The sequence below is a fragment of the Aotus nancymaae genome, unplaced genomic scaffold (assembly GCF_030222135.1).
Source record: "Aotus nancymaae isolate 86718 unplaced genomic scaffold, 86718_ANA_hifiasm-v0.15.2.pri h1tg000028l, whole genome shotgun sequence".
Classification (NCBI taxonomy): domain Eukaryota; kingdom Metazoa; phylum Chordata; class Mammalia; order Primates; family Aotidae; genus Aotus; species Aotus nancymaae.
The window spans coordinates 33,327,817-33,340,202 of NW_026988441.1; the positions used below are offsets into that span (position 1 = coordinate 33,327,817).

General features: G+C 42.8%; 1 protein-coding gene across 5 annotated transcripts in view; it reads right to left on the reverse strand.

Moving 5' to 3' along the window:
- LOC105706084 (zinc finger protein 627) overlaps window positions 1-12,386 on the reverse strand; it is a 49,152-nt gene that overhangs the window by 25,439 nt on the left and 11,327 nt on the right. For 3 of the 5 annotated variants that reach the window (XR_010344359.1, XR_010344358.1, XM_064381831.1), the window contains exons 2-3: window positions 264-390; window positions 30-90 (exon numbers count right to left, since the gene is read on the reverse strand). Coding sequence is in view for 2 of the 5 variants with exons in the window: in XM_064381831.1 (XP_064237901.1) it covers window positions 30-90; window positions 264-390 (188 nt within the window). In the remaining 3 variants the exon portion in view is untranslated. Of the gene's footprint in view, window positions 1-29; window positions 91-263; window positions 2,858-12,386 lie in introns of those variants that run through there. The other 2 variants (XR_010344360.1, XM_021676650.2) reach the window with 2 other exon arrangements.

The following is a 12,386-nucleotide window of genomic DNA, read 5'->3' on the forward strand; positions in this document are numbered from 1 at the left end:
CAGAGCTTCCTTTTGTGAGTGCAAATTACCTTGTATTTCTCCCGGGAAGTTTGAATGGATCTTCAATGTTCTGGTCTTCCCATTGTTTTCCTAAAATTTAGACCAAAAAGTCATTATGAATTAGTATAAAATAATGAAAAAAAGTATTAGATTTTAAGTTCACAATTCACTGCAGCCATGCCTGGTTTATTCCCCCAAAGTGTAAAGGAGCTAGAAACACTTGTTCTCTAGTTTACTAAGGGAAGGAATATTGTCACCCTTACCTATAGAAGCCAGGTTCCTGAAGGTTTCCCGCATGACATCCCTGTAGAGATTCTTCTGGGAAGGATCCAGCAAAGCCCACTCTTCCAGGGTAAAGTTCACAGCTACATCCTCAAAGGCCACTGAGTCCTGAAACATCCCACATGTATGGAGGAGGATGGGTGAGACTGACAGCACTGGGATCCTAGACTCTACTCCCAAGAAGTTCTCAAGACTCTGTGCTCTCCAAACATTTATTCCAAGATTCCCCAGTCATCAAACTTAACTTCTGTCTAAACTCACTTCCTTCCACAAAGCAATTCTGCTGCTAGAACTGAACCAGCAACAGTGTAATAGGAATATGACTCTCTGGTGGTAGAATTATGTGCTGCCGGGCCACCCCTAATGCCTCTCTGTACTATGGGTCTATAGCACCTGCCATAACAAAGATGTAGTAACTAGCATGCAGAAAAAAGTTAACATCAGCCACCCTCAGACTGCGTATCTTTAGAAATGCTTGTTCACAAAGTCTGACCTTTGACGGTATCTAGATACTGGTTTTTGGACAGGATCCCACCAACCTAACTGATAAGAGTCATAACTTACTAGAACAGACTCCCATAGCAAAATCTCTGTGGGAAGCAGTATAGGGACGGGAAAACCTAAATTGCAACTGATGAATTACTGAAGGTGTGGATAAATTTAAAAAGTAAAAATCTGGCTGGATGTGGTGGCTCACACCTGTAATCCCAACACTTTGGAAGATGGAGGCAGGAGGATCACTTGAGCTCAGGAGTTTAAGACCGGTCTGGACAACATAGCAAGACCTCTTCTCCACTAAATATAATTTTTTAAAATTAGCCATTAAAAAAAAAAAAGGTAAAAATCCAGGAAGTCCAGTCATATGGGACCCCTCCAGGAGTATGTGAGCTCTACCTCCAGAAACCCTATCAGTTCTCACAGTGAAGATCATAGGAAAATTGCTTCCTACTTGTGGCAGGAAGAGGGCGAGTAGTCATTCTGAAATACATTCAGGGAATTGTTCTGAACAGATACTACCTTCAGGCCAGGCGCAGTAGCTCATGCCTATAATCCCAGCACTTTGGGAGACCAAAGGCCAGAGGATGGCTTGAGGCCAAGATTCAAGACCAGCCTGGGAAACCAAGTGAGATCTCATGTGTCTATCAAAAAAAAAAAAAAGAAAGAAAGAAAAAAATGAAAAAAAAGGGGAGGGGAAGGGAGAAAAGAAAGAATGAGAAAAAAAGAGAGGAAGGAAGGAAGGAAGGGAGGGAGGGAGGGAAAGGGAAAGAGCCTACCAACTAGGATGCTACCAGAGCCAAACCTTCTGGGACAAGGGCAATACCTAATTCTATTCCCCCTACCCTTCCTGCCTCCACTAAAGAGGCATGAAGATAAGAAGTACTTATGCAAATCACAACCCAGCAATGCAAGCTTCCTAAAATGAGGCCAAATCGTATGTCAATGGAATGTTTACTGTCTCCCCACACCATATTCCACATCAGTAGGACTCCTCCATAATAACAAGGAAGTACAATTGAAAGAATGCCTCACACCATACTAAAGAAGCCTCTATGAGTACACCAACAAATGGGGTAATATGAAGTGGGCAATTTCTAGGCTCACACAATCTACCAAGACTGGGTCATGAAGACAGAAAAAATCTGTGGAAACCTACAACTAGTCAGATTGATGCAGTAATCAAAAACTCTCAACAAATAAAAGCCCACAAATATTTTCACTGCTAAAATCTATCAAACATTTAAGGAAAAATTAACACCAATCCTCTTCAAACTATTCTAAAAAAAATGTAGAGGAGGGAACACATCCCAATTCATTCTATGAGGCCAGATAGACAAAGATAACAAAAAGAAAAAAAAAAGCAGACAAATGTCCTTTATGAATACCAAAGCAAAAATCCTTAGATAAGTAATCAAAGGTATAGTAATCAAAACAGTGTGGTATTGTCATAAAGACACAGATACAGACCCTTGGAATAGGAGCCCAGAAAGATACACACACATAAATGGCAAAAAGATTTTTGCAAGTGTACCCAGATTCATTATTGGGAAAAATAAAACACTTTTCAAAAAATGGTGTTGGCAGGGATACAAAGATGAGAACAAAAGACACTGGGGCCTACTTAAAGTGGGAGGGTTGGAGGAATGTAAGGGTGAAAAAGAAACCTATCAGGTACTATGCTTTCACTACCCAGGTGATTAAATCAGTTGAACACTAACCCCTAGTAACGCACAATTTACCAATGTAACAAACTTGCACATGTACCCCCCAAACCTAAAATAAAATTTGAAAGAAAAAATGGTTCTGGGAAAACTGGATATACACATGTGAAAAAATACAGCTGGGGCTGGGCAAGGTGGCTCACACCTGTAATTTCAGCACTTCGAGAGACAACCTGACATCAGGAGTTCTAGACCAGCCTGGTCAATATGGTGAAACCCATCTCTACTAAAAATACAAAAAATTATCCAGGTGTGATGGCATGTGCCTATAATCCCAGCTACTTGGGAGGCTAGGCAGGAGAACTGCTTGAACCTGGGAGGTGGAGGTTGCAGTGAGATGACACCATGTCACTGTACACCAGCCTGGGTGACAAGAGTAAAACTCTGTCTCAAAAAAAAAAAAAAAAAAAAGGCAGTTGGACCCTTAACTTACATACAAAATGAGATCACAATGGACCAAAGACATAAAGGTAACAGCTAAAACTACACAACTCTTAGAAGAAAATAGTAAAAATTATGCAGACCATTTTTTTGGACTAAGATCCTATACTAGGCCCCAAGAAATGAGACCAAACCAAAATGGAGTCACTCATGCTAAGTGGCACATGATCAAACTAAAATTTTAAAGAAGCAGGTAGCTCTTCAAATGTACCCAGTTTTTCTACAAAACAGGGGACTCACAGCAACCAACCGGAAAGGGCCCAGTCAATCTTAGCCGGCATAATAAAGACGTCCCCTCTGCTTTATCCTTTCAATAAAAGTAACCTGATGTTAACCAATCTGCTTTGTTGCTGTTGCCATTTCCCTTGTTCTTTACAAAAACCACACTTCTGTCATGTCCAGTAGGAGCTCTTATTCTATAGAATGGGATGGTACCCCAATTCATGAATTGCAAATAAAAGTCAACTGGATCTTTAACTCCGTTGTAATTTTCATTTTTAAACAAAAACACAGGGCAAAGCTTCCATTGGGTTTGGCATTGATTTCTTAGATAAAACACCAGAACACGGTTCATAAAAGAAAGACAAATTTTATTTCATCAAAATTTAAAACTTGTGTGAGCCAGGCAGCTGAGGGAAGAGGATTCCTTGAGCCCAGGAGGTTGAGACTGCAGTGAGCTGGAATCACACCTGGGGGAAAGAGCAAGACCTTGTCTCCAAATAAATAAACAAACAATTCTATGTGTCAGAAGACACTATCAGCACTGGGAAAAGGCAACCAGGGAATCGTAAAAAGTATCAGCAAATCATATATCTGGCAAGGTGTTAGCATCAAGAACATATAAAGAACTCCTATGACTCAACAAAAATCAACCACTCCAAAGAACAAGTGTTGGCAAGAATGTCAAGAATTTGGGGCCGGGCACAGTGGCTCACACCTGTAATCCCAGCACTTTGGGAGGCTGAGGCAGATGGATCACTCGAGGTCAGGAGTTCAAGACCAGCCTGATAAACATGGCAAAACCCGTCCCTACTAAAAATACAAAAATTAGTCAGGTGTGGTGGTCAGTAGTTCCAGCTACTCCAGAGGTTGAGGGAGGAGAATCGCTTGAACACAGGCAGGGGATGTTCCACTGAGCTGAGATTGCGCCACTGCACTCTAGCCTGGGCAACAAAGTGAGACTCAGCCTCAAAAAAAAAAGAAAACATTTCAACAAAGAGTTCAGTGATCTAATTGGTTATTAGTGAGTCATGAATCAAGAAGCATCGCATCCATAACACAGAAAGGCGTTAGCCAGTCGCAGTGGCTCATGCCTGTAATCCCAGGACTTTGGGAGGCCACAGCGGGTGTATCATGAGGTCAGGAGTTCAAGACCAGCCTGACCAACATGGTGAAACCTCATCTCTACTAAAAATAAAAACAATTTTAAAAATTACCCAGGCTGGTATCATGCACTTGTAATCCCAGCTACTTGGGAGGCTGAGACAGAAGAATTGCTTGAACCCAGGAGGTGGAGGTGGCAGTGAACCAAGATCACACCACTGCACTCCAGCCTGGGTGACAAAGCAAGACTCCATCTTAAAGAAACAGAAATGCGCTCCATAAGTCTGTTGATATAAAAGGAAGAAACTTAGGCTAGGCACAGTGGCTCATGTCTATAATCCCAGTGCTTTGGGAGGCAGACGCAGGCAAATCACCTGAGGTCATGAGTTCAAGACCAGCCTGACCAACATGGAGAAACCCCGTCTCTACCAAAAAAACAAAAATTAGCTGGGCATGGTGGCGCATGCCTGTAACCCCAGCTACTCGGGAGGCTGAGGCAGGAGAATCGCCTGAACCCGGGAGATGGAGGTTGCAGTGAGCCAAGATCGCGCCACTGCACTCCAGCCTGGATGACAAAGCAAGACTCCGTCTCAAAAACAAAACAAAACAAAAAAAGAAACTTAAGCAAAATCAATATAAATGGACAGTTTATTGGGGCCAGAGCTAAGGACTGCAACCCAGGAGCACAGATTCAAGTTGCCCTGAATATATACTCTAAAACAGCAGTTACACAGAGGATTTGTTGTTGTTTAGAGCGGGTCTCACTTTGTCATCCAGGCTGAAGTGCAGCGGCATAATCATGACTCACTGCAACGTTGACCTCCCTCGGCTCAGATGATCCTCCCACCTCAGCCTCCCATAGCAGCTAGGACTACAGGTACACACTACCACACCTGGCTAATGTTTTATTGTTTTGTAGAAACAGGATCTCACTGTGTTGCCTGGGCTGGTCTCAAGTGATCCTCCTGCCTCTGCCTCTCATCGTGCTGGGATTATAGGCATGAGCCACTATGCCCAGCCACATGTGGATTCTTTTTTTTTTTTTTTTTTTGAGACAGAGTTTCACTCTTGTTGCCTAGGCTGAAGTGCAATGGTGCGATCTCGGCTCAACACAACCTCCGCCTCCCAGGTTCAAACAATTTTCCTGCCTCAGCCTCCTGAATAGCTAGGATTACAGGCATATGCTACCACTCTCAGCTAACTTTTGTATTTTTAGTAGAGATGGGGTTTCTCCATGTTGGTTAGGCTGGTCTCAAATTCCTGACCTCAGGTGAATCACCCGCCCTGGCCTCCCAAACTGTTGGGATTACAGGTGTGAGTCACACTGCACCCGGCCACAGTGGATTCTTTTTTTTTGTCTTGTAGCTAGCTACTTACAGAACACCAGTATATTCTTACAGCAAAAAAGGGGAGAAATGGAATGGACTGATACAAAGTTGTCGGGAATTCCCACTGGTTTACAGGAATAACATTCATTAGTGACTGGCTATATACACTGTTTTGCTATAAAGTGTAGGATATGATGTCCAGGTGACATTATTAGGTTAATTTATAGCTACCTGTAGCAAAAGCAAGCAGTTCCAAGAGATGAATACATAGCTCAAAGAGGGTAGTAAAACATGATTGCTGTTTCATTTTAATGCCTCTCTGGGCCTAATTTGAAAGATCTCGCATTACTTAAATGAAAATTCTTTGCTTTCCTCAGATTGAGCAGAGGAGGTGAGCTTTATAGGCAGAAAAGGGGTGAAGAAAGCAGAAATAAAAACAAAAAGGGCAGGGCATGGTGACTCACTACTGTAATCCCAGCACTTTGAGAGGCTGAGGCAGGCAGATCACAAGATCAGGAGATCAAGACCATCCTGCCTAACATGGCAAAACCCTGTCTTCTACTCAAGACCATCCTGGGCCGGGAACGGTGGCTCACGCCTGTAATCCAAGCACTTTGGAGGCCAAGGCGGGCGGATCACCTGAGGTTGGGAGTTCAAGACGAGCCTGACCAACATGGTGAAACCCTGTCTTTAAAAAAAAAAAAAAAGAAAAAGACCATCCTGGCTAACATGGTGAAATACTGTCTCTACTAAAAATACAAAAAACTAGCTGGGTGTGGTAGCACGTGCCTGTAGTCCCAGCTACTCGGGAGGCTGAGGCAAGAGAATCGCTTGAATCCGAGAGGCAGAGGGTGCAGTGAGCTGAGACTGCGCCACTGCACTCCAGCCTGGGCAACAGAGCAAGACTCCATCTCAAAAAAAAAAAAAAAAAAAAAACAAAAACCTGTTATATCATTTCAAAGTTACTTTCTAAATCCCAAGTGACTTCCTTACCTTGTTGACTCAGGTTAGCTGGAACCCTTCTGATTGGCTACTTGTAGCAAAAGCAAGTAGCCAATGAATCTCTGGTGTTTTGGAAAACTGGCCTATTTTAAAGTTTAGTATGATTATGTGGCACTGTGCATGAGATTCCATTCTGGTCTGGTCTGTTTGAGCCTAGTACAGTAGCTTAGTCCAAAACAGTGGCCTCCCATAAATTTTATTTATCAATACATACAATGAGGTGTTTTTTTTTTTGTTTTTTTTTTTTTTGAGACGGAGTTTCGCTCTTGATACCCAGGCTGGAGCGCAATGGCGCGATCTCGGCTCACCGCAATCTCCGCCTCCTGGGTTCAGGCAATTCTCCTGCCTCAGCCTCCTGAGTAGCTGGGATTACAGGCACGCGCCACCGTGCCCAGCTAATTTTTTGTATTAGTAGAGATGGGGTTTCACCATGTTGACCAGGATGGTCTCGATCTCTTGACCTCGTGATCCACCCGCCTCGGCCTCCCAAAGTGCTGGGATTACAGGCTTGAGCCACCGCGCCCGGCCTGAGGTTTTTTTTTTTTTTTTGAGACAGGGTCTTGCTCTGTGGCCCATGCTGGAGTGCAGTGGTGTGATCTCAGCTCAATGCAGCCTGAACCTCCCAGGGCTTAAGAAATCCTCCCACCTCAGCCTCCCAAGTAGCTGGGACAAGAGGCATGCACCTTGTGCAGGTAGGCTTGCATAAAAACAAACAAATAAAGAAGCATGCACACCACAACTGGCTTTTTTTTTTTTTTTTAAATCTCATAGTGGGGTCTCACTTGTGGCTCAGGCTGGTCTCAAACCCCTGGGCTCAAGGGATCAAGTGATCCTTCTGGCTCAGCCTCCCAAAGTGCTGAGGTTACAGTCATGAGACACCATGCCTGGCTTGAGATATTGTTTAGTATTTTTTAAAAGATATCTAGGATAGGCAGTGGCTGATACCTGTAACCCCAACAAGTTGAGAGGCCAAGGCAGGAGAAATGTGTGAACCCAGAAGTTCAAGATCAGCCTAGGCAACATAGTGAGACTCCGTCTACAACAAAAATTCAAATTTTTTATTTGGTGGTGGTGCATACCTGTAGTCTGAGCTACTCAAGAGGCTGAGGTGGGAGGATCCCTGGAGATTGAGGCTGCAGTGAGCTATTATCGTGCCACTGCACTCTAGCCTGTGTGACAGAGCAAGACTCTATCTCAAAAAAAAAAAAAGACATCTGTTACATGTTACAAAATGGATGAACTTTCAGCACACTATGCTAAGTGAAATAAGCTAGTCAAAAAATATGTATGTGGCTCTTTAATAACTCCTGTGAGGTTGTCAAACACATAAAAGCAGGAAGTGGATGGTAGCTGCCAGCCACAGTAAGGAGAAGGAATAGGAAGTTGCTATTCAATAGCTATAAATTTTAACTTCTGCAAGGTGAAAATTTTCTGCACATCAGTTACATAAGAGGATAAGTCTAATTAACAATACTGAATTGTACACCTAATTATGGTTTAGTTTTTTTGTTATGCATTTTTACAATTAAAAATAAAAATTATTTTCAAAACCCCAAATAAATGAATTTTAAAATGGGCAAAGAATTTGACTAGGCATTTCTCTATGAAATACACAAGTTGCCAATTGGCACATGAAAACCAACCAGGGTTAAGAAATGGCAGCAATTGTTTCAAATGTCATAAAGGAAACAAAGAACCTGAAGCTACTTGGGTCAACAGATTATGGTGGAGACATATGATAGACCATCTAAGGCTTGGGAAGAAAAGCTGAGGAGAAAAATTTCTTTGAGAAATTAGGATACAAAAGTGCCCAGGTACTCAAAAGTACCCAGGTATGCTGGGGAATAGAGAATGCCCCTTTCATGCCCAGGAAAGAACGCATTTCCAGAAAAGACCTGAGAAGACCCTCATTTTCAGTACCAGCTGATCTCCAGGCTCAGTTCAGCAGAAGTGAAGGCTGAAGCAGAGGTTTTTTTCATGTGTGGGTTTTTTTGAGATAGAGTCTTGCTCTGTCACCCAGGCTGGAGTGCAGTGGCATGATCTCAGCTTACTACAACCTCCACTTCCTGGGTTCAAGTGATTCTCGTGCTTCAGCCTCCCAAGTAACTGGGATTACAGGTGCCTGCCACCACAGCTGGCTAAGTTTTGTATTTTTATTAGAGATGGGGATTCACCATGTTGGCCAAGCTAGTCTCAATCTCCTGACCACAGATGATCCATACACTTTGGCCTCTCAAAGTGCTGGGAATACAAGCATGAGCCACCATCCTGGCGGATTGAAGCAGAGTTTTAAACAGGTTGGCTAAGTGTTCAAAAACCGCCCCAGCACAAACAAAAAAAGAGGTAGGGGTTTTGTTTCTTAGTTTCATCATCTTTTTTTTTTCTCTCCTGGCATTTAGAAAATCTGTGTGAATCTTCTGTGATCTCTGTGTTCTCTTTTGTCTGAACATAAACTAAAGAAATAGAGATTTCATTGAATTCCATTTGCTTCTTAAAAAGAAAAAAAAGGAAGGCCGGGCACGGTGGCTCGAGACTGTAATCCCAGCACTTTGGGAGGCTGAGGTGGGCAGATCTCCTGAGTGTCAGGAGTTCAAGACCAGCCTGGCCAAAATGGTGAGACCCCATTTCTAAATAAATAAATAAATAAGAAAAGAGAAAAGAAAAAAAGGAGAAAAAAAAAGAAAGAGATTTCAGTGACTACATGGCAAGGAAGTCTCTGTAAAAAAAACACTTTCAAAAGGTCATGAAACAGACAAATATAGCCTTTAACAAATGAAAATAGGAAACAATGGAGAAGAAAATCGGATTTCCTGAGTTATAACTCAGGAAATATATATTATATTATAATTATTCTATTATAATATTCAAATTTAGTGGGGCGTGGTGGCTCATGCATTTTCCCAGCACTTTGGAAGGCAGAGGTGGGCAGATCACCTAAGGTCAGGAATTCGAGACCAACCTGGCCAACATAGTAAAACCCTGTCTCTACTAAAAACACAAAAATTAGTCAGGCAAGCCAGGCATGGTGTCTCACACCTGTAACCCCAGCACTTTGGGAGGACAAAGTGAGCAGATCACAAGTTCAAGACCAGTCTGGCCAACATGGTGAAACCTCGTCTCTATTAAAAAAAAAAAAAAATTCCAGGCATGGTGGCAGGCACCTGTAATCCCAGCTACGCGGGAGGCTGAAGCAGGGAGAACTGCTTGAACCTGGGAGGCAGAGACTGCAGTGAACTGAAATTGCACCACTGCACTCCAGCCTGGGCAACAGAGCAAGACTCTTTCTCAAAAAAAAAAAAAAAAAAAAAAAAATTCAAATTCCACTTTTCAACAACAAAAAAAACACAAAGAAAGAAAAATATCGCTCATCAATGGGAAAAAATAATTGAGATAAACCATCTCTGAGAATCCTGAGTTACTGAGCTCACCGGACAAAGACTAAGCAACTGCCTTTTAACTATGCTCGAAGTGGTAAAGACAATCATGGAGAAATAAAACTAAGAAAAGAATGCATATAATTATCAATAAAAAATTAGAAATTATTTTTAAAAAGACTACACAGGCCTGGCACGGTGGCTCACGCCTGTAATCCCAGCACTTTGGGAAGCTGAGGTGGGTGGATCACAAGGTCAGGAGTTCAAGATCAGCCTGGCCAATATGGTGAAACCCCAACTCTACTAAAAACACAAAAATTAGCCAAATGTGGTGGCACATCTAATCCCAGCTACTCTGGAGGCTGAGGCAGAAGAATCACTTGAATCCAGGAGGCGGAGGTTGCAGTGAGCCGAGATCGCACCACTGCACTCCAGCCTGGGCAACAGAGTGAGACTCCGTCTCAAAAAAAAAAAAAAAAGACTACACAGAAAGTATGGAGATGCAAAGCACAACTAAAATGAAAATTTCTCTATAGGTACTCAGTGGCAAATCTGAGCAAGCAAACTAAGAATCAGCTAATGAAAATAAACTTTACCACCCTGAAGAAAGAAAAAAATAAATCTTAGAGAATGGGAAAACTTACTGGAGTTTGGTTGCACAAGAAGGTGAGTATAGTTAACACTACTTATCTGTACACAAAAATGCTTAAGAAGGTAGATTTTGGGCTGGGCGCAGTGGCTCACGCCTGTAATCCCAGCACTTTGGGAGGCCAAGGCAGGCAGATCACGAGGTCAAGAGATCGAGACCATCCTGGCCAACATGGTAAAACCCCGTCTCTACTAAAAAATACAAAAAAATTAGCTGGGCGTGGTGGCGCGTGCCTGTAATCCTAGCTACTCGGCAGGGTGAGGCAGGAGAACTGCTTGAACCCAGGAGGCGGAGATTGCAGTGAGCTGAGATTGCACCACTGCACTCCAGCCTGGTGCTTGGCGACAGAGCAAGACTCTGTCTCAAAAAAAAAAATCTAAGAAAGTAGATTTTTTTTTTTTTTTTTTTTGAGACGGAGTTTTGCTCTTGTTACCCAGGCTGGAGTGCAATGGTGCGATCTCGGCTCACCGCAACCTCTGCGTCCTAGGTTCAGGCAATTCTCCTGCCTCAGCCTCCTGTGTAGCTGGGATTACAGGCATGCGCCACCATGCCCAGCTAATTTTTGTATTTTCAGTAGAGACGGGGTTTCACCATGTTTACCAGGATGGTCTCGATCTCTTGACCTCGTGATCCACCTGCCTCGGCCTCCCAAAGTGCTGGGATTATAGGCGTGAGCCACCGCGCCCGGCTAGAAGGTAGATTTTTAAGTGTTTTTATAACCACAATTAAGAATAATAAATTGTTGGGCATGGTGGTTTATACCCATAATCCCAGCATTTTGGGAGGCTGAGGTGGGCAGATAGCTTGAGCCCAGGAGGTCAAGACTGGCCTGGGTAACATGGCAAAACCTCATCTCTACAAAAAATACAAATATTAGCTGGGTGTGGTGGCCTGTCCTATAGTCCCAGATGCTCAGGAGGCTGAGGCAAGAGCATGACTTAAACTCAGGAGGTAGAGACTGCAGTGAGCCAAGATGGCACCACAGCACTCTAGCCTCAGCAAGGAAGCAAGACCCCGTCTCAAAAAGAAAAAACAAAAAAGAATAAGTTATTGTTAACAAACCAGCAAAAAACATTGATTAGAAAATGGGCAAAACTGGCTGGACATGCTGGCACACACCTGTAATCCCCCCTACTCAGGAGCCTAAGGAAGAAGGATCTCGAGCCCAGGAGTTCAAATCCAGCCTGGGCATCATAGCTGTCTCCGGAAAAAAGGAAAAATAAAGATAAATAAATAATAAATGGGCAAAGAACTTGAATGGACATTTCTCCAGGATATATACAAATGGCCAATAAGCACATACGAAGATGTTCAACACCACGAATCATTAGGGATACAGATTTCACAAAATGTAATTTCAAATGATTACTCACCATTTGAATAGCTTTCATCTCATGTAAAATATACACTGACAAAAACATAAGTCTTTAAAATTGTTATGCCATGCTAAACTGTATGTCAATTAAACCTCTTTCCTTTATAAATTATCCAGTTTTAGGTATGTCTTTAATTACAGCATGAGAACGGACTAATACAGTAAATTGGTACTGGGCAGTGGAGTGCTGCTGTAAAGATACCTGAAAATGTGGAGGCAACTTTGGAACTGGGTAACAGGCAGGGGTTGAAACACTTTGGAGGGCTCAGAGAAAGATAGGAAAATATGGGAAAGTTTGAAACTTCCTAGAGACTTGGAGGGCTCAAAAGGCCGAAGATGTGGGAAAGTCTGGAACTTCCTAGAGACTTCTTGAATAGCTCTGACCAAAATGCT